General features: G+C 38.1%; 2 protein-coding genes across 5 annotated transcripts in view; both read right to left on the bottom strand.

Annotated features, from left to right (window-relative positions):
* The window catches only part of TRAPPC13 (trafficking protein particle complex 13), a 45,521-nt gene extending 18,408 nt beyond the window's left edge, over positions 1 to 27,113 (bottom strand). For all 4 annotated transcript variants that reach the window (XM_030926688.1, XM_030926689.1, XM_010367707.2 and 1 more), the window contains exons 1-6: positions 26,977 to 27,113; positions 16,028 to 16,096; positions 15,364 to 15,463; positions 13,636 to 13,720; positions 4,515 to 4,642; positions 507 to 579 (exon numbers count right to left, since the gene is read on the bottom strand). In XM_030926688.1, coding sequence (XP_030782548.1) covers positions 507 to 579; positions 4,515 to 4,642; positions 13,636 to 13,720; positions 15,364 to 15,463; positions 16,028 to 16,096; positions 26,977 to 27,022 — 501 coding nt within the window. In that variant the 5' untranslated portion in view covers positions 27,023 to 27,113. The remainder of the gene's footprint in view (positions 1 to 506; positions 580 to 4,514; positions 4,643 to 13,635; positions 13,721 to 15,363; positions 15,464 to 16,027; positions 16,097 to 26,976) is intronic.
* SHLD3 (shieldin complex subunit 3) lies at positions 21,068 to 27,107 on the bottom strand. The gene is made up of 2 exons (XM_010367706.2): positions 26,977 to 27,107; positions 21,068 to 22,318 (listed from the first exon to the last, which is right to left on the bottom strand). Exon 2 carries the CDS (start codon positions 22,195 to 22,197, stop codon positions 21,445 to 21,447), a length of 753 nt encoding a protein of 250 aa, XP_010366008.1. The 5' UTR covers positions 22,198 to 22,318; positions 26,977 to 27,107; the 3' UTR covers positions 21,068 to 21,444.
* Positions 27,114 to 27,602: the final 489 nt, after the last annotated feature.

Raw genomic sequence — 27,602 nt, 5'->3', positions numbered from 1 at the left:
TTTTTAGAGACAGAGTCTTGCTCTGTTGACCAAGCTGGAGTGCAATGGCATGATCACAGCTCACTGAAGACTTGAAGCCTGGGTCAAGCGATCATTCCACCTTAGCCTCCCAAGTAGCTAGGATTACAGGCTTGTGTTACCTGTAGTCCTAGGTCATGCTGTCTGGGCTATCTTGAACTGGCCTCAAGTGATCCTCCCCACTTTGCTTCCCAAAGCACTGGGATTATAGGTGTGAGCCACTGTGCCAGACTCAGCTATTTTTTTCTTTTATTTTGAATAAACATCTTCAAGTTTCATTACAAAAACATATTGGCAATGATAATTCCTCTGCTTTTATTTACCTTAATTTAGTCTGAGTTTAGACTGCTAGTCATATGACAAATTAAAAAATATTGAGCTATTTGCTTTATTTGGATCTTGTTTTCCCTGCAGATAATCAGAAATAACTGTACACTACCAGAAAGAAAAAGGCATATAAAACTATTTACCACTGTCATATTCAATACCTGAAATTTGAAGAATTTTCTAAAATACATTTTTTCTCCAGCCTGAGTTGTGTAACTCACAGCACACACCAAGCTGAAACAGAAAGATGTCTTAATGATTCTGAATCATTTTTAATTTTAATAGTAAATCAAACACACCTGAATTCTACTAAGAAATTAGGGAAACACATCTATGGTGTGGATGTGTGAGGTTAGAGCAGGGAAAAATGTCAGAATAGATACAGACATAATTACACGAACAAGAAAGCTCTGATTAGTAAAATGAGATATAACATTTTTGGAGCACAAAATCAGAAACTTCTTGACTTCACCTGAAAGGTGAAATATATTCCAAAATAATTCTCAGAACGATCAAATATTTTGAGTATATAAAACAAGTTCATATAAACTAGAAAAAAAATATGGATTAAAAAAATTCCACCTGGGCATAGTGGTTCATGCCTGTAATCCTAGCAGTTTGGGAGGCCAAGGCGGGTGAGTCACTTGCGGTCAGGAGTTCGAGACCAGGCTGGCAAACATGGTGAAACCCCAACATTACTAGAATTACAAAAATTAGCTGGGCATGGTGGCGGGCACCTGTAATCCCAGCTACTTGGGAGACTGATGCAGGAGAATCGCTTGAACCCGGGAGGTGGAGGTTGTGGTGAGCTGAGATTGCACCACTGTACTCCAGCCTGGGCAACAAGAGCAAAACTCCATCTCAAAAAAAAAAAAAGGCGGGGTGCGGTGGCTCACGACTGTAATCCCAGCACTTTGGGAGGCTGAGGCAGGTGGATCACGAGGTCAGGAGATCGAGACCATCCTGGCTAACACAGTGAAACCCTGTCTCTACTAAAAAAATACAAAACATTAGCCGGGCATGGTGGTGGGTGCCTGTAGTCCCAGCTACTCGGGAGGCTGAGGCAGGAAAATGGCGTGAACCCGGGAGGCAGAGCTTGCAGTGAGCTGAGATCACGCCACTGCACTCCAGCCTAGGCGACAGAGAGAGACTCCATCTCAAAAAAAAAAAAAAAAAAAAAAAAATTCCAGATAGATTTCTTAACATAAATGCAATGGGAAATACTGTTATGTAAAAAATTTTAAGTTGAATCAAAAACACTAAAACAATTACAAAGCAGAAACAAACTAGCATAAAATACTTGTAACAATACAAGAAAGTGGTTACATTTTAATACTTAATATGACAAAGGGTTCCCATAAGTTAATAAGCAAAACACCAATATATCACTCAAAACTTGAGAAAAGGAAAGCACAGTTAAATCACAGTACCATAACTGGCTAACAAAAATGTGAAAATGTTCAGCCTCACAAGTATTCAGAGAAACACATTAAAATAATGAGGCAATATTTTTCTGTTTCTCAAGATTTGGCAAAAATTCTTTATAAGTGATCTCAGAATTGGTGAGAGTTTAGAGAAACTGTCTTTCTACACTGCTAGTGATTGGAAGAAATATAGAAAACAATCTTTTAGTGAAAGAACCTTAAAAATGCTTATATGTTCTCACAGTAAAACCACTTCAAATATTCCACATGAGGACACATTAAGGTGTTCATCTCTGTGTTACTTTTTTTTTTTTTTTTTTGAGACGGAGTCTTGCTCTGTCGCCCAGGCTGGAGTGCAATGGCCGGATCTCAGCTCACTGCAAGTTCCGCCTCCCAGGTTTACGCCAGTCTCCTGCCTCAGCCTTCCGAGTAGCTGGGACTACAGGCACCCGCCACCTCGCCTAGCTAGCTTTTTGTATTTTTTAGTAGAAACGGGGTTTCACCGTGTTAGCCAGGATGGTCTCGATTTCCTGACCTCGTGATCTGCCCATCTCGGCCTCCCAAAGTGCTGGGATTACAGGCTTGAGCCACTGTGCCTGGCCTATGTGTTACTTTTAACAGTGAAAAACTGAAAATAAACATCCAACATTACAGTAAACAGAAAACACTGTACAATTGTGTTAGATGGAGTCACGTAAAGAAAAAAAAATTTTTTTTTTTTTTGAGGCAGGGTCCCACCGTCACCCAGGCTGGAGAGCATGGATCACTGCAGCCTTGATCTCCTGGGCTCAAGTGATCCTCCCACCTCAGTCTCCCAACTAGCTGAGACTACAGGCATGCCCCACCACATCTGGCTAATTTTTGTATTTTTTGTAAAGATGGGATTTCATCATGTTTCCCAGGCTGGTCTTGAGCTTCTGAGCTCAAGCGATCTGCCCACCTTAGCATCCCAAATTATTGGGGATTATAGGCGTGAGCCACCACATCCGGCCCAAAAACTGTGTTTTCAAAAAATACTGTCTGATATGTGTGAAAATATTAATAGTGTATTTTAAAAAATAAAACTATGAACAATATGGCCAAAATTTTATAAAATATTAAATTATTTATACACAGTTATTTTACATATGTATGCAAAAAGACTAGAAAGAAATATATTAATATTTTAATAGTGGTTGGTTATATGGGGTGGTAACATTAGCAGGTAATTTAATTTCTTCTTTATACGTGTGCTGCCTAGTACTGACTAAGTAAGGCAGGGGCTAGGAAGAGGACTGATCAAAGCACAATACCTGCCTTCAAAGTGCTCACAGTAAGAATAGCATAGCAAGGCAGAGGATCTAAAACTAGGTTTGGATTTGAGTTTTATGTCTTCTAAACTAGCTGCTTAATTGTACAAGTCTCATTTTCTGTAAAATGGAGATTTTACACATTTATTATCATTTCAATAAATACTGACTTCTGTTCTCTGCTAGATCCTTGGACTATAGGAGACTTCATGGATCTCATACTTTAATGGGAAAGGCAGGCACTCAATAAGTAATTATAAGTACGAAACATTTTTTAAAATGATAAATGGTGGATGCTATAGAAGATACAAAAAGTGGTATTTAATCCAGTCTAGGAGGTTAGGAAAACTTCTTGAGGAAGTAGTGCTGAAGCTGAGATATGAAAGAGAAGTAGAAATAAACTAAATAAAATGCCATAGTATTCCTTTGTAAGGGAAGAATGCATTTCAATCTGGAGTCTGGAGATAAAAGAAGTCCAATATGACTGCAGGGTGGAGAGGGAGGGATGGGTGATAATGGTAAGAACTACTGTGGCTGGCAAGAATTAGGTTGCAGAGAGCTTTGTAAAACATTTGCAAAGTCAGAATTTCCTAAGGACAATGGGAGATCATAGAAGAATTAAGTGACTTATACAAGATCACATAACAAATGATGAAGCTGAAATTTGAATTCTGGGAAGTCTGACTCCAAAGCCCAAAGAATATACATGAAAAAGTCCCTACAACAGAGCTTGTCACCAAAATTAATTGATTAAATAATAGCTAATATTATATACTTTCATGGGTACAAAGAGAAGAGCAAAAGTGGTAAAGCAGAGATGAAGAAGAGATAAATGAGAGATATTCAGGAGAATTAATAGGATTTTGTGAACTGATTGGATGTAGGGTTTCTAAAGGAGATGAAGAAGTCTAAAATTACTTCAGATGGCTAAAATTTTCATATTGCCTCTCAGACTGAAAGAAAAATAGAGCATTTACATTCAAATACATACACACGACAGGAATACAGAATTTGATTTGTTTTTTACAGTGTGCCTTATTTTGGTCCTATATTTCTGAGTTGTCAGGGTAGAGTGTATATACCTGGTTAAATACAAAACTGAAAAACTGAATTTAAAAATAAACACCATAACATCAGTTACTAGCATTTCAAAACATAATAAATATACTTTTAGAGTGCTACCTGGGTTTTAAACATTTTGCACAGCTTTTCATTTTTTAGAGATTGTAGATGTAAAAAAATAAAACTAGAGATAAATGACGATAAATTGGATTTTTTTCCCTACAAAACAAACATTTGGTTTAAACTTTATTTCTGGTAAACATGTAAACATAGAACATAAAATTCCTTTTGAAGTAGGTTCCTACACTTCATGGTGAATGAAAAGAAAGCAAAAATTTCAAATAAAGGCATATATAAGTAAAAACCTTTGAGACCTAATAAAACTAATCCTTACATGTGTGTTCCAATTTCCTTGACTTCATGATGTATGACATCATCAATACAACAATCCGGTTTAAGTTCAGCCACTGCAGCATTGGAGGCTGAAAGATTTAAACGCTGAGAACTTGTCTGAAGATCAGCCTTGAAAGAAAGTTAAAAAAAAAAAAAAGAGTCCAAATGAGACTTAAGAATAGGGGAATAAGAATAAGGAAAGAAGGATGAAAAGGGGAGCAACACTTTTCTGTGTAAACCTTTCTGTATAGCTCTGATGCTTAGAACCATGGCAATGGCACACTCTCGCACCAATCAATCAATCAATCAATCAATAAAATCAGGCAGGAATTAGGGAGAATCCAAAATGGAATACAAACAGTAACAAATGAACCTAACTGTATTACAAATGAAGAACACAATTGCGCTATGGCAGAGGGAAGGGGAAAAGTGGAACTAATCTAAGTAAGTTTGGAAAACAAAATCTTAACTGTAATCTATGGCTAAAGACAAAAAGAATGGTACATAAATGTACTCTAGCTACGACACATGTGTTTTTTCACTATTTTATATGTATACTAGGACAAAACAAAATACTACATTGTGGATTACAAGAGACAGGTTTCTCACCTTCAGAGAAAAAAAAAAGGTACAAATAAGGAAAGGGGGGAAGCTACAGTGAAGCCTTTGGTGGTGGGCTGGAATCTGAGGCACCAGTATGAACACATGGTTTTTAAATATATATTCAGATGGACTTCACTAAAACAAATACATATGCATGTATGTGCTAGTATATAACACTAAAAGATAAGTAATTGTCCAAAACAAAATTATATGTCAGAGACCAATTAGTTTATAAGATAACTAGAAAAAGACATTAAAAAGTCACCAACTAAGAAAGCACTACCTCGTCTAAAGTAGCACTTTCCATCCACCCGATGATGCTCCATTATATTTCTTTTTTCTCCTTTTGAACATTTATCACTCTGTCTTAAAACTACCCTCCCTCCCTTATCTCATTTACTTTCTATCACATTCAACTTTTGCTTCCTTTGTAACATTTATCTCAACCTATAATTACCTTATTTATGACTTTGTTTACCTGTTTCTTTCTGTCTCCCCTACCAGAAAAGTCTATGGAGGCAGGAACCTTGTCTTCTTTTGCTCACCACTATAGCACGGTGCCTGGCACATAGTAGGCAATTAATCAATATTTGTTGAATAATGAATGGATGAATTTATGATAAAACTTCCAAGGCAAAAAAAATTGAGGGAAAGCAAAGATCACATTAGGTCATGGGAATTAGTGGAGGTTTTTACATGAGAGCTAGGATTCTTTTAAGTTTTTGTTTCTTTTAAAAAACAGTTTTGCAGTTAATTCTAAGCCAACAATCTTATGTTAGTCACTTTGAAATGTGCTATTTATTAGTGCTGTGTATTTTGTTACACTCAGTTATAAAACAATAGTAGCTCACATTTATTTGGTACCTATTATGTGCAAGGCCCTGTTCTAAGCATATTACTCATTTAATCCCCATATCCTGAAGTAGGTATTAGTATTATCCCCATTTCATAGATAATGAAACCAAGGCACAGAAAAGTAACAAGTTTCCCATGGTTTTACAAATCATAAGTAATAAAGCTAAGATTCAAAATTCTTTTTTTTTTTTTTTTTTAAAGACAGTGTTTCACTCTTCTTGCCCAGGCTGGAGTGCAATGGCATGATCTCAGCTGACTGCAACCTCAGCCTCCCAGGTTCAAGCGATTCTCCTGCCTGAGCCTCCCAAGTAGCTGGGATTACAGGCATCCATTATCATGTCCAGCTAATTTTTTGTATTTTTAGTAGAGATGGAGTTTCACCATGTTGGCCAGGCTGGTCTTGAACTCCTGGCCTTAGGTGATCTGCCTGCCTCAGCCTCCCAAAGTGCTGAGATTACAGGCATGAGCCACTGCTCCCAGACCTAAAATTTCTTAAAACACTTTTTTTTTTTTTTGAGACGGAGTCTCGCTCTGTCACCCAGGTTGGAGTGCAGTGGCACTATCTTGGTTCACTGCAACCTCTACCTCCCAGGTTCAAGTGATTCTCCTGCCTCAGCCTCCCCAGTAGCTGGGATTACAGGCAAGTGTCACTAAGGCTGGCTAAATTTTGTATTTTTAGCAGAGACGGGGTTTCACCATCTTGGCTAGGCTGGTCTCAAACTTCTGGTCTCAAATGATCTGCTGCCTTGGGCTCCCAAAGTGCTGGGAATACAGGCGTGAGCCACTGCACCCAGATATAAATTCTTAAAACATTTTTGAAATTAGAGAAAAAAAAGAAATAATTGAACCCACTGGTTTTCTGTTGACTATGTTTTCCTATGTGTCTTATGTGTCATTTTAATCATAACTGCAGCTTTTGATAAGTAGGATTTGAAAAGGCAGAGGAAAGAGGTTAGGGTAAACTCTAAGTAAGTTGAACAGAGCTAGCAAAATACCACAAGTGTGAAAGCTCCAGATGTCTTCAGAGGACACCAAGAGTTTGGTATAATTGGCCAGACATGGTGGCATGTTCCTGTAATTCCAGCTACTTGGGAGGCTGAGGCAGGAGAATCACTTGAACACAGGAGGTGGAGGCTGCAGACCCACATTGAAAGGGTCTACTTGGAATCAGGGAAATCACACCCAAAGACCAATTTTGAAACATACAGAAAAAAAATCACCAGGACTTCCAGGAAAAATCATGAAATAACTTACAAGGCAAGAGAATTAGACTGGCTTCAATCCTCTCAAAAACAACATACACAGCTGAGCAATAAAGGAGTAGCATTTTCAAAAAATATATGGAAATAAAAATGTAAAGAAAAGATTTTAAATCTAGCCAAACTGAACTTCAAATATTGAAAAACACCTTTGAACAAGGGCTCAGAGAATATCGTACCCACAAAATCTTCCTGAGCAATCTACTTGAATATGTTTAATATTAAAAGCCACAATTCACAATGACTAACAATAATTATAAATATGCACGAAACAGCATAGTCTTTTTTTTTTTTTTTTCGTTTTTTTTTTTTTGAGATGGAATCTTGCTTTGTCACCCAGGCTGGAGTGCAGTGGTGTGATGTCAGCTCACTGCAAGCTCTGCCTCCCAGGTTCACGTCTTTCTCCTGCCTCAGCCTCCCAAGTAGCTGAGACTACAGGCGCCCGCTACCACGCCCAGCTAATTTTTGTATTTTTAGTAGAGGTGGGGTTTCACCGTGTTAGCCAGGATGGTCTAGATCTCTTTGTGATCCGCCCACCTCGGCCTCCAAAAGTGCTGGGATTACAGGCGTGAGCCACCGCGCCCGGCCGAAACAGCATAGCCTTTATAAAGCAAAATATATGAGATTTTAGAAGATGTAAATAGAAATACACTAGTAATAAGAGACAAACATGCACTCTTAGTATAAGACAGATGAAGTTGACAATAAATAAAGATATAGAATCTAGCCCTAAACAACACAATTGATAAAACAGCTCTTATGAATATCTATCTATAGCTTTATATAATAAAGCATATACATTCTTCTCAATAATAATAATAAAGCATATACATTCTTCTCAATAATAATAATAAAGCATATACATTCTTCTCAAGTACACATGGAAAATTCATAAAAAATCAATATTGGGTCATAAGACATCATCAGTAAGTTCCATAAGCTGAAATATTACAAGAACAACACTGATTGGAATGTAATAAAACTATAAATTACTAACAACAATTAAAATAGAAAAAAAAATAAGCCTTTCCCCCTAAAAAGCTTTTCCACTAAACAACCCTTGGGTAGAAGGTGAAATACAAATGAAATTATAGAATTCTTTAAAAAGTAATGACAAAAATATAAAAAAGGTTTTTAATTTGGGCAATTCTACAAAGTATTTTCACACTTATTATCTTGTCTTAATGTAAGATATGGTGTTTGGGATGTTCAACACTGTTACTACCTCTTTATCATTTTACAGTAGGCATCAGCTCTTCCTTCCACCATCAATTTTTAATTTTTAATTTATTTTTTAATTTGGTCTCACTACATTGGGCAACAGAATGAGATGCTGTCTCTAAAAAATAAAAAATAATTAGCCAGGTGTGGTGGTATGCAACTGCAGTTACAGAAACTCAGGAGGCTAAGATGAGAGGATTGCTTGAGCCTTGGAGGTGGAGGCTACAGTGAGCTATGATTGCACCAGCCTGGGCAACAGAGTGAAACCTCACCTCTTAAAATCAAAAGCACTGAGAATAAAAATGCTATGCATTTGAATCTTCAGGATATAAAAAGCGGTGAATCACAGGAAAATTAACTTTTATCAATATAAATCAAAGAATCAAAATAAAATAATAAAATTCCTAGCTAAAAATTGGTAGAAAAATAAAGTAAATAAACAGAAGCATAATAAAAGAAATAAAAGCACAAATTAATAGAGAATAGAAACATATTGGATATAAATAATTTTTTAAGTCTTGGATTTTTTTTTTTTTTGAAGTTAAAATACACAAACCAAGAGCTAGCTAACTTAATCAAGAAAAAATCAAACCTAAGAAATGACCAGGGGAAAATATTGCAACAGAAGAAATTTTTTTTTTGCTTTTTTTTTTTTAGATGGAGTCTCACTCTGTCACCCAGGCTGGAGTACAGTGGCGCAATCTTGGCTCATCGCAATCTCCGCCTCCTGAGTTCAAGCGATTCTCCCGCCTCCCAAGAAGCTGGGATTACAGGCGCCTGTGACCACGCCCCGCTAATTTTTGTATTTTTAGTAGAGATGAGGTTTCACCATTTTGGCCAGGCTGGTCTCAAACTCCTGACCTCAGGTGATCCACCTGCCTCGGCCTCCCAAAGTGCTGGGATTACAGGCATGAGCCACTACACCCAGCCAACAGAAGAAAATTTTAAGATCCTACTTTACAGACCTCTATGCAGATAAATGTGAAACTCTACATGAAATGAAATGGATTATTTCCTAGAAAAAAACAGCTTAACAAAACTGACACCCTTAGAGGTGAACTGCTTAAACATACTAGTATCCATAGGGGAAAAAAAAGAAAAAATGTTATCAGGGAGTTTCCCCATTTTAAAAAAGAAAAGAACTAGCTCATATGATTTTGCAGGGAATTCTATAAATCCTTCAAAGAATAGGTAATCTAAATGATCCACAGTTCTCTGTATTTGTTTTCTTTTGTTTTCTCAGACAGGGTATTGCCCTGTCATCCAGGCTAGAATGCAGTGGCATAATCATAGCTTACTGCACCCTCAAATTCATGAGTTCAAGTGATCCTCATGCCTCAGCCTCCCAAGTAGCTAGGAATACAAGTATGTGCCACCATGGCCAGAGAATTTTAAATTTTTTTTTTTGTAGAGACGTTGATTATTATATTCCCCAGGTGAGTCCTGGGGAGCCTCCTGGATTCAAGGCCTCCTCCTGCCTTGGTCTCCCAAAGTGCTGGATTATAGCCATGAGCCACTGAGTTTAGCCTGATGCACATATTGTTCCAAAGCACTGAAAATATTGGAAAAATGTTCGAAATCTTTTATTAAGCAACCATAATACTGACATCTAAAACCTGATAAAAAGACAGCACTCACACAAATACAGGTCAATATCATGCTGTGCTTCATGACCTATATCCTCTTATGTGATTCTGATGTCATAATTAGCTTATCTGGCCAGGTGCGGTGACTCACGTGTGTAATCCCAGCACTTTGGGAGGCTGAGGCGGGAGGACTGCTTGAGTTCAGGAGTTCAAGACCTGCTTGAGCAACATAGTGAGACCTTGTCTCTAAAAACTATTAAAAAATTAGACAGGGATAGTGTCACAACGCTGCAGTCCCAGTTACTCAGGAGGCTAAGGCAGTAGGATCCCTTGAGCCCATGAGCTTGAGGCTATAGTGAGCTATGATCATGCTACTGCACTCCAGCTTGGGTGACAGAACTAGATACTGTCTCAAAAAAAAAAGTAAAAAGAAAAATAGCCTTTTATATATCACGAGTCTGAATGTCTAGTTGAGCCTAAGAAGACCCCTGGTGAGTACTGCACAGTACTAATAATTATTGTTATTATAAAAGTGAATAAAGGCATGAAATATAAAATCATGTTTTAGAACATGCATACTACTGTATTCTTTGATCTTTATAATAGTACTGACATCTTAAAGTATATGCCTTTGCTATTTTATTAATCTATCTTATAAAAATAAATTCAACATTTACTGAATTTACTGAATTGCCAGTATTTACTGAATTGCCAAGAAATTCAATATTTACAATGTAGAAAGACAAAAGTTATGTTCTCAAACTTTTGAAAATCAGATCTTTTCACAATTGAATGCAGAGGCTGGCAAACTTTTTCTCTGAAGTCATCAGTAAATATTTTAGATTTCGGAGGCCATACAATCTACGTTTCAACTATACAACTGCTGTGGTAGCTGAAAATCAGCCACAGATAATACATAAACAAATGAGTATGGCTGTGTGTCAATAAAACTTTATTTATGAACATTGACATTTGAATTTCTTTTTTGTTTGTTTGTTTGCAGAGGCGGTGCCTTGCAATGCTGTGTAGGTTGGGCTCAAACTCTTAGCCTGAAGCAATCTTCCTGCCTTGGCTCCCAAAGCACTGGGATTATAGGTATGAGCCACCACACCTGGCCTGAAATTTGAATTTCATGTAATTTTCACATATCACAAAATATTATTTTCAATAATTTGAAAATGTGAAAACCATTCTTAGTTCAAAAGCCTTATAAAAACAGACAACAGATGAAATTCGGTCTTTAGGCTATAGTTTGTCAACCCCTAATTTAATGAAAGGCAGAGACCGCATCCATATACGACAAACATATGTACGTGTATGCACAAATTTGCATCTAGTTTCTGGAAGTTGAGTCTGTTTTCTAACGTCCTTGTTAACTTTAAAACTCTATGATCATTTTCGAACTCATTCTAATTAGAGGTCCTTTCTGGCAATACTCCAATTACCTGAATTCATCACTCTAAGACAGGTTTTACAACTTCTTCCCCACATACTGTGAATTTTCACCTTCTTTTCGCACTTTTTCTTTTGAAGAAATTTCAGGTTGTTAGCTGAGTTAGCATATTCTATCTTTTAATTTCTCCGCTGTTTCAAGGGTCTTCTAACTGTTCCATTTTCTACAAAGCATCCCATACAATGTGCTCATATCAGTCTTTCCAACACAAAGAGTGCTCAAAAGCCAAATGCCTGCTGTTTTTATTTAATTTTTTTCAGAGACAGGGTCTTGTTCTATAGCCCATGCTGGAGTGCCCAGGCAAAACTCACTGTAGCCTCAAACTCCTGGGTTTAAACAATCCTCCCGCTTCAGCTTCATAAGTAGCTGGGACCAATGGTGTGTGTCAGCATGCTCAACTACTTTTTAAATTGTTTGTAGAGATGGGGGTCTCGTTATGTTTCCCAGGCTGGTCTTGAACTCCTGGCCTCAAGCAATCCTTCTGCCTCAGCCTCCCAAATTGTTGGGATTCCAGGTATGAGCCACTGTTCCGGGCCTGATTTTTTACTTTAATTAATTAATTTTTTTGTCTGTTTTAAAAAATAATTTTTCAAGAAAGGTTAAATAAAACTTTAGCCTGCTTTAAAGATGCTTTACTGTAAGGCTACTGATATGGTTTGGCTCTGTGACCCCACCCAAATCTCATCTTGTCGCTCCCGTAATTCCCATGTATTGTGGGAGGGGCCTGGTGGGAGATAACTGAATCACGGGGGTGGGTCTTTTCTGTGCTATTCTCATGACAGTCAATAAGTCTCATGAGATCTGATGGTTTTATGTATTTTTATTTTTGGGGGGATGGAGTGTTGCTCTGTCACCCAGTCAGCCAGGAGTGCAGTGGCACAGTCTCGGCTCACTGCAACCTCAGCCTCCCAGGTTCAAGTGATTCTACTGCCTCAGCTTCCCAGGTAGCTGGGATTACAGGCACACGCCACCCCTGCTGGCTAATTTTTGTATTTTTAGTAGAAATGGTGTTTCACCACATTGGGCAGGATGGTCTTGAACTCCTGACCTCAAGTGATCCGCCCGCCTCAGCCTCCCAAAGTGCTGGGATTACAGGCATGAGTCACTACGACAGGCTGAGATCTAATGGTTTGAAAAACCGGAGTTTCCCCACACAAGCTCTCTCTCTTTGCCCGCTGCCATCCACGTGAAACATGACTTGCTCCTCCTTGCCTTCCGCCATGATTGTCCTCAGTCACATGGAACTGTAAGTCCATTAAACCTCTTTCTTTGGTAAATTGCCCAGTCTTGGGTATGACTTTATCAGCAGCATGAAAATAGACTAATACAGCTACTATTCCTCTGTACCACCTTACCTCCTCTTACCAAGTGAATTATGTTCCCTGTTAAAAGAACACATGTGTATCGCTATGTTTCTGCCTCTGATTACCATGTCTCCCTTGCCTTGTTATCTGTATTCTCCCATTCTTTCAAGATCCTCTTCGCTTTCCCTCTTCCCTAAGAAACCTTCCTGATTGATATAATCTCCAGTGATCTTTCCTCCTCTATGTTAATGACATACATTAACAAATGCTAAACTGCTGTTTACCTTTGACTAGTACATTTTCTCACCCAAGCAATCACAAACCTTGTTGAATAGGAAAAATAGTTTCATGCCTAGCATAATACTTTGTAACTTTAGGCATTCATTAGTGCTTGTTAATGACAATTAAAAATTATTGTATCAAACATGCATTTAATGAAGTGCCAACAACGTAACAGATATAAAAAAAACCTTTTTTCTTTTTCTTTCTTTTTTTTTATTTGAGATGGAGTCTAACTCTGTCACCCAGGCTGGAGTGCAGTGGCATGATCTTGGCTCACTGCAACCTTCACCTCCTGGGTTCAAGCCTTAGCCTCTCCTGCCTTAGCCTGCCGAGTAGCTGGGACTGCAGGTGTGCACCACCACATCTGGCTCATTTTTGTATTTTTAGTAGAGATGGGGTTTCACCACGTCGGCCAGGTTGGTCTTGAACTTCTGACCTCAGGTGATCCACCTGCCTCAGCCTCCTAAACTGCTGGGATTACAGGCATGAGCCACCATGCCGGCCTAAAAAAAACCTTTGTTAAAGAGTAAAATACATCCCAAGTAAGAATGTTACTTACTTTTACCAATATGTCTTTTACAACCTGACTGCTATCATTATGAACGCTGATATAACTGGAAAAGGTCTCTCCCAAAAATATATTCCTGTAAAATAAAACAAGTATTTATTTAGACAGAAATCTATTCAGGTTTCTTTTTTTTTTTTTTTTTTTGAGACTGAGTCTCGCTCTGTCGTCCAGGCTGGAGTGCAGTGGCGCGATCTTGGCTCACTGCAAGCTCCATCTCCCAGGTTCACCCCATTCTCCTGCCTCAGCCTCTCAAGTAGCTGAGACTACAGGTGCCTGCCACCATGCCCAGCTAATTTTTTGTATGTTTAGTAGAGATGGGGTTTCACTGTGTTAGCCATGATGGTCTCGATCTCCTGACCTCATGATCCGCCCGCCTCGGCCTCTCAGAGTGCTGGGATTACAGGCATGAGCCACCGCATCTGGCCCCATTCAGGTTTTACATTAGATATTCTGTTTGAGAATCACTAAGGACTTCAAATGGAGAAACATTTACTAAAGGATAGAAATCTGGTGAAAAATTGTTTCAACATTCCTTTGTTCACACTAGGCCACTCATTCATTACCTAGTGCAAATCAAAATATGGATGTAATCTATAAAACATGATATATTTGGCCTTTACTGTACAAAATGCCAGCCTCACTAGAGATAAGACTCACTGAAATTAGATCTATGCTAAATTCAGGATTTGTATTTGAATAGGTTAGAGAAAGCCAAGTTTCCATTCTTGCAATAACTTATTCCCTGAATCTAGAAGAGCTCTAAGTTATTGATATTGGGGTATTTTTACCAATTTATTTTATTTCCTAAGTTATCTGAATAAAAATCACCAGCGGTTTTATCTTACATAGTTTTATATTTTTTACAGTTTTTCAAGATGCTAGTCAATGACCACATTCTGTAAAACTATAAAAACAATCTGTAAAATTTCCTTTTGTCTCAAATTCTGTCTGTTACAAACAGAGTGGAACCAGAGGCTTCTACCTTATTATTAATCTAGAATAATAATACAGCTAAGAATAACAGAAGAAATACATTTAGAGTTCCTAATTAGCTGACAAGTCTGATAACTCATTTTGGGAGAGGACAATGAGGCAAAAAACAGAGTGGCTTCTGAAAAAGACATTTACATTAGTAGTTAAAAGAGTATATGGCCATTAAAAATATAGTAAGATCTAAAGAAGAAAGTAAAAATTCTATTATCCTAGGAACCACTATTAACATTTTCTTTCGGTATATATCCTTTTTTTAAAAAACAGAAAGGCATAATCACATAGTATGATTTTTAAATAATCTTTTTGCCCCTCAAATGTATCATGTGCTAGGCGTGGTGGCTCACGCCTGTAATCCCAGCACTTTGGGAGGCTGAGGTGGGTGGATCACCTGAGATCAGGAGTTCAAGGTCAGCCTGGCTAACATAGTGAAACACGGTCTCTACTAAAAACACAAAAATTAGCCAGGGCAGTGTGTGCACCTGTAGTCCTAGCTACTGGGGAGGCTGAGACAGGAGAATGGCTTGAACCCAGTGGGTGGAGGGGGCACTGAGCAGAGATGGCACCACTGCACTCCAGCCTGGGCAACAGTGCGAGACTCCATCTCAGGAAAAAAAAAAAAAAAAAAAGGAAATGTATCATGAGCGTTTCCCCATCCCACAGTTCTTTTTTGAAACCATAATTTGTAATGGCTTTACAAGGTTTCTTATGTGAATATGTCATTCTTACCCAAAATTTTGTGGTAAAGTCAGCATTTCTCCCAACATTAAAACTTCTGCACCATTAACAGTTGAAGGATCATCTCTCATCAGTTGGTTAAAGAGATCTCCTGAATGAAGAGAAAAACATAAAATTCTAACATCTACCTTTTAAATAACTTTTACTTACATAAAGAACTAGGAGAGATATTTTAAAAAACAACCTCTTGACAAAAATGATATTTAAAAAGTCTAACTTCTAGATTTTAATACAACAAAGCATGTCAAAAAAATTCTGATCTCACAGGGAATGGACACTTTAGAAACAAAGAAAAATGTACGTCATGAGATAGAAAATATACTAGAAAAAGCCCCAACAATTCTAAACAAAGGGAATGCTAACATGGACGCAACACTTGAGGATGAAGGCAATTTTAATAGTATTATGAATATGAATGTATCTTAAACTGTAAGTCTCATATTGCCATACGATATCAACATAATTTGGACTTGTAGAGTATAAGTAAGGCATGTTACTCAGATGGCCACCTTTTACATGATACAAAAATAGGCAACAAAGAATCCAGCAAATGGTTAGCATAAAATTTACAGGGCTAGGCTTAGTCCAAGTTAATGTAGGCAATTCAGGTTTCAACTTTTCCCTAGGTGCAAATAGAGGAAAGCATGTGCCATACCAGGTAAGTCTTTCTCTTCACATGTTACTGGGATATTGGTGAATAAAGTAGGCTTAGTCAGCCGCATCACTGTGAAGTAAAAAAGTAAAAGAAAACAAAACATTAATACTGTTTAGGGTTAATATTCTCAAGTCTAGTGTATGATATTCATCCATTTTATACTAACATAAAATATAACCTAAATACTTCTTAAACATAATACTACATACTTCCTAAGGTTATCACATATCAGTGATTTATTAAGAATTTTAATGTTACAAAAGAATCTTATATAAGAACCATTTATTTACAACCTATGAATTATAAAAAGTAAATATAAATACAATATACATTCCTTACAGAAAAACTGGAAAATAAAATTTTTAAAGCTTAAAGAATATTAGGAGCATAAGGCTTTAAAAAAAGTCTAAGTGACTTTGCTGCAAACAATATCAACAAAATATTAACACTGGAAGCTCAATAAGTGTTTTTTTGTTTGTTTGTTTTGAGACAGAGCCTTACTCTGTCACCCAGGCTGGAGTGTAGTGGCGCAATCTTGGCTCACTGCAACCTCTGCCTTCCAGGTTCAAGCAATTCTCCTGCCTCAGCCTCCTAAGTAGTTGGGATTACAGGAATGCACCACCATGCCTGGTTATTACTACTATTTTTTGTAGTTTTAATAGAGACGGGGTATCCCCATGTTGGCCAGGCTGGTCTCGAATTCCTGACCTCGAGTGATCTGCCTACCTTGGCCTCCCAAAGTGCTGGGATTACAGGCCTGAGCCACCACGCCCAGCCAAGTGTTTCTTTAAGTAATATTAAATCTGTGTAGAAATTATAAAAATGTCAGTTAACATATAGGTTTATATAATTCTAACCAAAACTAAGATTTATTTTTGCACATGACAGAATGTGTCTAAAGTTTATCTAAAGAAACAAATAGATGAAAATAAGCTAAGGAAATTAACGGAGAAAAAAAAGAGGAAGAACTGAATTTACTATATAACATATTTAAATCCGTAAACAACTAATCGGCTTATTAATAGAAGACCATACCGATATATTAATTTTTCAAAAAAAAGATAGGATATACTTATATAAAGAAACAGCTGGGAGTGGCTGGGCATGGTGGCTCACACCTGTAATCCCAGAACTTTTGGGAGGCTGAGGTGGGCGGATCACGAGGTCAGGGGGTCGAGACCATCCTGGCTAACACGGTGAAACCCCGTCTCTATTAAAAATACAAAAAATTAGATGGGTGTGGTGCGGACACTTGTAGTCCCAGCTACTCAGGAGGCTGAGGCAGGAGAATGGCATGAACCCGGGAGGCGGAGGCTACAGTGAGCCGAGATCGCGGCACTGCACTCCAGCCCGGGCGACAGAGCGAGACTCCATCTCAAAAAAAAAAAAAAAAAAAAAAGAAAAGAAAAATAAATAGTTGGGGCCGGGCGCGGTGGCTCAAGCCTGTAATCCCAGCACTTTGGGAGGCCGAGACGGGCGGATCACGAGGTCAGGAGATCGAGACCATCCTGGCTAATATGGTGAAACCCTGTCTACCTAAAAATACAAAAAAAAAAACTAGCCGGGCGACGAGGCGGGTGCCTGTAGTCCCAGCTACTGGGAGGCTGAGGCAGGAGAATGGCGTACAAAACCCGGGAGGCGGAGCTTGCAGTGAGCTGAGATCCGGCCACTGCACTCCAGCCTGGGTGGCAGAGCAAGACTCCGTCTCAAAAAAAAAAAAAAAAAAAAAAAAATAGTTGGGAGAGAGATTTTAAAACACAACCTCTTGACAAAAAAAATAAAAAAAATAAAATAAATTAAGGGATTAAAAGTTAAAAAACCAATTAGTAAAAGGATTTTTCATTATAAGGTGCAAAGACAAATGGTTAGCTATCTGGAAAAATAAAATTTAACTAAAAAATTCATTTTAAATATAAATTAAACAGACAAAAATTAAGCCACAGAAAAGTAAAAAAAATTGAAATAGAATATTAAATATAGTCTAATGAGAGTAAACACTATAATTTTTTTAAAAATCTTTTTCAGTTTCTTCTAGAGTGTCATTTGACCACATCAAAATAAAAAGAAAAACATAAAATTTAAAAATCATAAAAACTTGTAAAAATTTTCAGAAAATGAATCACAGAGGGCTAGTTCATTATCAAGTCTCGCCGGGCGTGGTGGCTCATGCCTGTAATCCCAGCACTTTGGGAGGCCAACGCGGGTTGATCACGAGGTCAGGAGATCGAGATCATCCTGGCTAACATCGTGAAACTGTCTCTACTAAACAAAATACAAAAATCAGCCGGGCGTGGTGGCGGGCGCCAGTAGTCCCAGCTATTCGGGAGGCTGAGGCAGGAGAATGGGGTGAATCCAGGAGGTGGAGCTTGCAGTGAGCCAAGATGGCACCAACTGCACTCCAGCCTGGGCAACAGAGCAAGACTCCATCTCAAAAAAAAAAAATAAAGTATTCCTTCAAATCAAAGCCAAAATACTATAAAGACTATAGACCTACATGGTCAATTCAGAATATAAGTAGTGTTCTAGCATATGTAAAAATGCACCACCAAACTACTAATTAACCAACTATGGTATTCATATCAGATTTAGTGGCTTTCTCATTCTGGTTTCAGCTTAAATGTCATCTTTTTCAGAAAAAAAGTTAACGGGTCATTCTGTTGCTCTCATGGTACCTTGACTCCTTTCCAAACTCCATGAGGTCTAGGCTCTTATGTACTACGTTCAGTTTTGTAGCATCCACATTTGGTGTAGGTTCTGCTATTCAGATCTTCCCTGAATAAAATAATGAGCACTTCATGAAAGTCCCTAAATAACTGACATTATTTTGAAAGTGTAAGTTTCAGAAACTGAGGCCAATAATAACCTCCTATATTAAGCAGCTGGCTTTTGACATAGTCAACAAATGCTACCCTTAAAATTTCTGAAGTTACTTTGTATCGCTAGCATTTACTGAGCATTTACTAGCGCCAGGCATTATGCTAAATATTTTACAAGCTGAACACATTTAATTCTCATGAGTACTCTCTAAGTTGGTATTACATTAATCTCAATATACAGATAGGGCATTGACAATGCCTATAGAGGGTAATTCGCATACAAAGGACTATATTAGTAGATAAGTGGTAGAATCTAGATTTGAACCCTGGTGATTTCACTCTGTTAAAAAATAATTCTCTATAATAATTATTAATTATAAGCCTGGAGCCATAAACCTGGAATGTCATGCCTTACCAGAAATATCCCATGGGATTTCAAAGTAGGAATCTATTCCAAAAAGAGTATCAATCAGCTACAGATGAATATGGGGAGGCATTTCCAACCTTCACTCTTATTTTTAACTAAGAAAACAGATAAAAACGTGCCCTGAAAACAGATAAAAAGGTGCCCTTGAAAGTGATACAGAGGAGGCAGTTTCTCCCACAGCTAAAATCACTTATTTTTTTTGAGACAGGGTCTCACTTTGTTACCCAGGTTGGACTACAGTGGCATGATCATGGATGACTGCAGTCTTGACCTCCTGAGCTCAAGCGATCCTCCTGCCTCAGACGCACCCCTTCCCCCTGCCCACCAAGAGGCTGGGACTACTGTCACATGCTACCATGCCCGGTTAATTTCTGTATGTTTTGTAGAGATGGGGTTTCACTATGTTGCCCAGGCTGGCAAGTTCACTTTTTAGTACCAGTTGGTGTTTTCTATTTCTTCCCCATTATTATTTTCATTTCATTAGAAAAGAAATCTGAATAAAGAGAAAATAGTCTCAAGGGAATCCTAAAACGTATTTTTTTCTTTCTTTTTTTTTTTTTTTTAGTGCCCTGGAGTTCACCCAAACATGTAGCTAACATATTTGCTTATTATAGGTTCAAATTTCTATTATAAAAAAAAGTCCTATAAAGCTTAATTTTTCATGATTCCTGTAGTTTGCAGGGATGAGATGGTGCGTAAAAAATGATCCTCCATTAAAAATAAAGCGATCCCAAACTGGTATTAAAAGCAACTTTTTTCTTCATATTTTCAGATTATGGCCTTTGCAGCAACACAGATGCAACTGCAGGCCATTATCCTAAGCCAATTTACGCAGGAACAGAAAACCAAATACCACATATTCTCATAAGTGAGAGATAAACAATGAGTATACATGGACACAAAGAAGAGAACAATAGACACTGAGGCCTATTTAAGGGTGGAAGGTGACAGGGGGATGAGGACTAAAAAAATACCTATTGGGTATTATGCCGATTACCTGGGTGCCAAAACTATTTGTACACCAAACCCCTGTGGCACACAATTTACCCATATCACAAATCTGCACATGTACCCCTTGAACCTAAAATAAAAGTTAGAAAGAAAAACAAAATTAGTGGACTTCCATTTTAAGCAACCTCAGCCATCTCAGGATATGAAGAATCCCTCTGAAGGGAACATTTACCATGCATTATCAAGCTCCTACCATGATAGGCACTGTGCTTTAAGGTAAACATGTCTATATTCCTAGTAAGTGCACTCTTATTTTTCTTAGGGAGCTGGTGTGTTTAATAATAGTAATGACACGTAAGCTGCGTGAGGGCAAGGTCCATGTCTGTCTCCTTCCCTAATATATCCTAGCACCTAGTGCAAAGTAGGCATTTAAATATGTTAAACAAATATACATGCTTGTACAAAACTTTTATTGTTTTAATCCCTTTAAGCATTTTTATGAGGTGATGTGTAAAACCAATTACAAGATTATACTTATGGAGAACCTACAATGACTCTAATCATCAGCCAAGTAATAATTAGCACTAACTATCATTAATACTGAATTATCTGTATTAGAAGAAATAGACAATAATTTGATCTCTTATTCAACATTTGATACTTTCCTTCAAGACAGTTTATAGTCTTAAAGATACATTATAGTTTTAGGCAAAGTATACATTTTGTATCTTTGTTTGAAAACAGCCTATCAATTATTATTACATATATTTGGAAACATCATTACAAATCTAGACTGGTCTCCCACTTTGAACTACATTCATGCCACATAAATAGCATTCCAAAGAGAACTGTTTTGAGTTTTATTTTTTAAAAAATTACACTTGAGGTGAGTAAAGAAAAAACTACAGTAAAATTAGATTTTAGAGATTAACCAAAATCCAAACTATACAACTTAATTCATAAGACTATTTAATTCAATCACAGTTTGTAACAAAACAAAAGGCACAGAACATTTTTACCTTCATATTCAGTGTAAACAATAATTTATCATATTTAAAAGAAGGCTGCTAATAAGTAGAACTCAGAAAGTTCTTGACTTAATTGACAAGCCTAGGAATTCTAAAAAGCCATTAAAAATTTAAAAATCTGTAAAAATTATTTCATCTATTTCAATCCACATTCATTTCATTCAGAATATTCTTTTTGACAATCAGTGGAATTCATTACATACTAAAAATAACACCATATTTATGCACAAATAAATTAATTTTTCCAGTAAGAGCTAATCTTCCTTTAAGAAGACTTCCCACATATTCACAATACATAATATCACAGAACACCCATATTTGGCCTAAATGCCTTTGAATCGTAGCATTACAAGATGGAAGTTCATTGTGCCTAATAATTTGATTGAGTTTTGTCCAAATGTCTTCCAGAGTTTGGCTGTTACAAATAGTGTGTTCTATTGTCCATCTTGCTCTATAAAGTGAGTGTAAATTTAGTGCCTTTAAACTATCTTGCAATTTTTTAGACAAAGGAGAAACCTTTTCAGTACAATTATTGCTGGGAAGGGAAATACTCCAAGATCTCCTGTTGTGCTGTTTTCCCTTTTCTGATTGTTTACCCAGATTTCCAGAATTAGTCTGTTCCTTCAATGTGAGTGACGAGGTTAAATGCTGCTTTTTCAAACAAGGTTGAAACTCCAATAGATCTACTGTGCAATCATAACTGTGTGACTTAGCATCATGTTCTGAAATGGTTAAGTACTGTTTCACATCTTCAGCTGCCTCTCGAGAAATCACAGGTGGTGATCTTTTAGGTCTGAGTGGAAGCTTGGACCCATCATATGGAAACCAAGGTATAAATCTTGATAGCGGACGAGTAGGAAAGTCTTGAAGTGCTTTTTCCACAATTTTTGGCAGTTGTGTGGGATCACTCTCATATGGTCGATAATGTAATATTACTTCTGAAGTCATTCTGCAGTAATCCAGTTACTCTTAGTGATGAGAAAAATTTCTTAGCTGAACTCCTCAGAGCTAGAATGTAAATTTATCATTGCAAGATTGTCTCTCTTGCCAAATCAGAGGGAAACAGGACCTAAAGCAGAAGTATTGCAAAAAATAAGATATGGTAGGGATATCCTGCCTACAAATAAGGCAGGGAGAAAAGGAAAAACAAAAACCAAAAACCAATCCCAATGTGGTATTTTACCAAAGTCCTTTTGGTAAATGTGAATGTAATCTACAAACCTGAAAATTCTTTCTCTTACCAAAATAAGGAATCTGAATTAGATGCCCTATAAAATCACTTCCAGCCTAAAAATGCTAGTAGTCAACATGTTTAACTCAACAGATATAAAGGACTTGGAAGTATCGATATTAATATATTAAGTAATAATAGTCTTAAAACTTTAGCAGAAACAAAGAGTAAATGAATCTTAAAATATTGTTTTCATATGAAGATAATTAACAAAAAATGTTATATTTAAAAATTTGAGGCAACTAAAGTGAGGACAATAAAATCACTGTAAATTCTAATCCAACATGGTAAAAACCTGTCTCTACTCAAAATAGCGGGGTGTGGTGGTGCATGCCTGTAGTCCCAGCTACTAGGGAAGCTGAGGCAGGAGAATAGCCTGAACCTGAGAGCCAGAGGTTGCAGTGAGCTGAGAACATGCCATTCAGCCTGGGTGACAGAGCAAGACTTCATCTCATTAAAAAGAAAAAAAAGAAAAAAAAATTCTAATCTGTCTGGAAGAAAATTAATCATTTTATACTTAAAATTATATAGATCTGCCAGGTGTGGTGGCTCACCTGTAATCCCAGCACTTTATGGGGGCCAAGGTGGGCAGATCACGAGGTCAGGAGTTTGAGACCAGCCTGGCCAACATGGTGAAATCTCATCTCTACTAAAGATACAAAAAACAGCCAGCCGCGGTGGCGTGTGCCTGTAATCCCAGCTACTCAGGAGGCTAAGGCAGAATTACTTGAACCCGGGAGGTGGAGGTTTGCAGTGAACTGAGATCGCGCCACTGCACTCCCATTGCACTCCAGCCTGGGTGACAGGGCAAGACTCCGTCTCAAAAAAAAAAAAAAAAATTATATGGATTCCACCAAACAAATATATAGATAGAATATTTGATGATTTCATGTCATTCTCTATAGTAAAAACTAAAATCATGCATATGGTTTAACTTTGCTAATAAGGTTTAACCAGGCTAAGAACCAGTCTTGTGACACTGTCTTCTCCTCATAATTCAGGCAATTAAACAGCATGGGGACCCTAATACCATGGCTTTTGAATTCCAATTTGGAGGAGAACAAGAAGTCTAGACTCCTATTTTTTTCTCTTAGAGCACAGAAGTCCTCAAGTTGCCCCAAATTAAGTCACTGATAATAAATTCCAGCATATGGTACATAGGCTTAAGAATGGAGCCTTCCAATATGTGCAAATTAGGCTTCCTAATCAGACCCAAAGCTGTAAGAGCCATAAAACAGTCTTTCTCACATCTTAACTGCAGAAAAAAATAAGTTGAATCACTTCTCCCCAAAAATCATTAGAGAATTACTTGATGAGGGTTCTCCCACTGCTAGGATAACCATGAGTATGGACTCTTGTCATGATGTCACAATAGAATCACTGTCCGATTCTAAAGAGTCAGAAGAATAATTTCATGATTCTTTTTACCTACTGATACTGCCCACTAACAGATCTGACAACTCTCAAATTCATAAATAATTGTGATCTTTAACATCCATAATTTTAAATATGGATCTAAATGTTATCACATATTCTTTCAAGAATAATGCACTCATGTTTTTCTTCCCTGTTCCTTACACTTTCACATTGTAAAATATGGCATTGAGGATTTCTCTTGTCTAAAGTCAATCAGTGTCACACTCAAGAGACAACTTTTTTTTTTTGAGACAGATTCTCACTCTGTCGCCCAGGCTGGAGTGCAGAGGTACGATCTTGGCTTACGGCAACCTTCACCTCCAGGGTTCAGGTGATTCTTGTGCCTCAGCCTCCTGAGTAGCTGGGACCACTGGTGCACACCATCACGCCTAGCATTTTTGTATTTTCAGCAGAGATCGGGTTTCATAATATTGGCTAGGCAGGTCTCGAACTCTTGACCACAAGTGATCAGCCACCTCACCCAACCAAGAATAACAAAATATTATCTTTAACATTTTACATATTAAAAGATAAAGTGAACCTAAATGACCACTTAAATTGATACATTTGGCATCCAGCATCAGTAAATTGAAATGCTGTGAAAACTGTTGATCAATTAGAACAACGGGTTAATTGGCCGGGGCGCGGTTGGCTCAAGCCTGTAATTCCCAGCACTTGGGAGGCCGAGACGGGGGGGCGGAGCAACGAGGTCAGGAGATCGAGACCATCCTGGCGAACACGGTGAAACCCCGTCTCTACTAAAAAAATACAAAAAAACTAGAAACTAGCCGGGCGAAGAAGTGGCGGCCGCCTGTAGTCCCAGCTACTCGGAGGCTGAGGCAGGAGAATGGCTGTAAACCCGGGAGGCGGAGCTTGCAGTGAGCTGAGATCCGGCCACTGCACTGCCAGCCCGGCGACAGAGTGAGACTTCTGCCTCAAAAAAAAAAAAAAAAAAAAAAAAAAAAAAAAAAAAAAAAAAAAAAAAAAGAAACAACGGGTTAACTAGAAGATGGTACCACAGATGTTTAATAAAGTTGAAACTATCAGTCAATTTTAAAGCACTTGCTAGTTTAGGCTGTTTATTCTTTTTTTTTTTTGAGACAGGGTCTCACTCTGTCACCCAGGCTGGAGTGCAGTGGCACAATCTCAGCTCACTGCAGCCTCTGCCTCCCAGGTTAAAGCGATTCTCCTGCCTCAGTCTCCCGAGTAGCTGGGATTACAGATGTCCACCACCATACCTGGCTAATTTTTGTATTTTTAGTATAGACGGGTTTTCGCCATGTTGGCCAGGCTGGTCTCAAACTCCTTACCTCAAGTGATCTGCCAGCCTGGGCCTCCCAAAGTGCTATTACAGGCGTGAGCCACCACGCCTGGCTTAGGCTGCTGAAATATTCTTTCTTAGGTATCCTTTATTTTGGAAAACAAAGAATAACAGAAAACTAAAAATTCTCAGTGGCAGTCTCTGCATCACTGGAATTTAACTTTTTGTTTGTTTGTTTGTTTGTTTTATGAGATGGAGTCTCTCCCTCTGTCACCTAGGCTATGGTGCAGTGGCGCGATCTCAGGTCATTGCAAGCTCCACCTCCCGGGTTCACCCCATTCTCCTGCCTCAGCCTCCCTAGTAGCTGGGACTACAGGCGCCTGTCACCAAGCCAAGCTAATTTTTTGTATTTTTAGTAGAGACGGGGTTTCACAGTGTTAGCCAGGATGGTCTCGATCTCCTGACCTCGTGATCACCCGCCTCGGCCTCCCAAAGTGCTGGGGTTACAGGCGTGAGCCACCGCGCCCAGCTGGAATTTAACTGTTTTTAATAGCTTCTAATTTGTATAAATCACACGTAGCAGCTAATAGAACTGTTCCAAATTCCCATCAGAGTAGTTGGTAGAGGAACTATCTCTGAGAATGCCGTTTCATTCATTAGGAGGCAACATGGACTCTTGGAAAGAGAGAGGTAGGCCTTGCGTTGAAACACTGCCTCAATCACTTACTAGCTATGTGATCTTGGAAAAGTGGCTTACACTCTGAGAATTAATATTTACTCCACATATTTGAAGTGAGATGGCGAGATAAAGAACATGACAATTAGTAGCTTTTCTTCTTTTCCCTCTTCTTCACGAGTAACAATCCATTTTAGTCTCCATTTTAACCTAGATCATTTGCTAAAGTTAAGCTTACAGGTCCCATCACTGTATAACTTAACATTACAAAGTTTCACAGTAAGAGACAATCTCGCTAACACAGGCATCATTATATGAGACTTATGAGCTTCTAGAATGTCTGATGACTACATCATAATAGGAAGGATGTGTTCCTCAAAATGGATGCCACAAGTAAAATAAGTGCAATTTAATTGAACCCAAATGTTCATTGAGCATTTCCTCAGCTCATTCAATAAGTCATTGTTAACCATGTGTTAGAGCATCCAAGAAACAAAAAGTGCATTTGTTGTAATAAAAAATAAAATAAAGCTGAAAAGATTTCAAATAAACGGTTTCCAGAAAATAGGCATTAAAAAAAAAAAAGTCCTAAAAAAAAAAAAACCTGCTCTTTTTTCCTAAATAATGATCTAATTAAATCACCAAACTTACTCAAAATGGCTGTGTACAAAAAATGAGAGTTGACATTAGATCTCGGGCATATTTCCCACATACACAGTGCTTTGAAGTAAACTGCAGTTTGTTTTTAATAAATCTAAGTTATATGTTAACTTCGTCAGTGCCACAGGAAGAAACCAGAGACAGAAGGAAAAAGCACTTTACATGCCCGCTGTAATTCATCTTAGTTCACAGAGATCTTCACGGTAGGAGCGGGACGTCAGCTTCTGCAGCTAAAATCTCGTGACTGAAGCAGCATCGATCAGAAAGAGTGATTTACCAGGTATCTATTTCATTCTAGAAAGGAGCCCATAAACCTAAAACGCATCCAGGCGAAATCGCTTTCTCCCGCCTGGCGCCAAAGGACAGAGCAGGAGGGCGAGCACTGACAGTGTTTAAGAAGGCTGAGGCCTACATGGCAAAGGCTTCGATAAATAGGCAAGGGAAGAAAACAGAAAACGGGTACTCAGGTTCGCAAAAGTTTACCTTTCAGCGCCAGCAGGTGCTCCTGTTTAGGGGGATTCACTTCCATTTTGACCGGCACTTTTGACCCACGGCCTACGGGGGCTGGACAGGTTCAACTTGGCCCGGAAGGAAACGGAAAACCTCGCGTTTGTCAAGACCAGAAGTCAAACGCACTTTCAACTTCTCTCCGGTGGTGGTACCTGAAATTTTCTTACTATGTTCTTTACAGACTGGCTTCTTCTCACCAAGTCCATTTCTTTTATCTTAGAAACGTATGCATAAAACACTTTGTTTTCCATCTGCTATCGCACATCGCGACGTCAGGAAAAGAAACCACCCCTCGGTTACAATACGCGGCCTGCAAAGGCCAACTTTGCCGGAGTTTAAAAAAAATAAATAAATAAAAGAGAGAGTGGCATGCTGGGATTTGTAGTTTATACGAAAATCGCGTTGCATGCAGGGAGATGCCCAGTATCCCCTAACTGCCCTCAGTTTACACCCTGGTTGGTTTGCGATTCGAGAAGAAAACTCATAAAAGGAGCTGGAGTTTCACCCCAAAACTTGAATTCTGTTTTATCCCTTCTTTTTTTTTTTTTCTTGTCTTTCCTCCAGCAGTTACAGACTACGTAATGAAAAATAACAAAAGT

This window comes from Rhinopithecus roxellana, chromosome 3 (genome assembly GCF_007565055.1).
Source record: "Rhinopithecus roxellana isolate Shanxi Qingling chromosome 3, ASM756505v1, whole genome shotgun sequence".
Lineage (NCBI taxonomy): Eukaryota > Metazoa > Chordata > Mammalia > Primates > Cercopithecidae > Rhinopithecus > Rhinopithecus roxellana.
The sequence above is the reverse complement of the archived record's forward strand: the minus strand, read 5'-3'. Positions and strand labels throughout refer to the sequence as shown.

What these genes read in the sequence shown, in the direction of transcription:
- SHLD3 (XM_010367706.2), bottom strand. Translation starts at nt 22,197, where the DNA reads ATGACTTCAGAAGTAATATTACATTATCGACCATATGAGAGTGATCCC.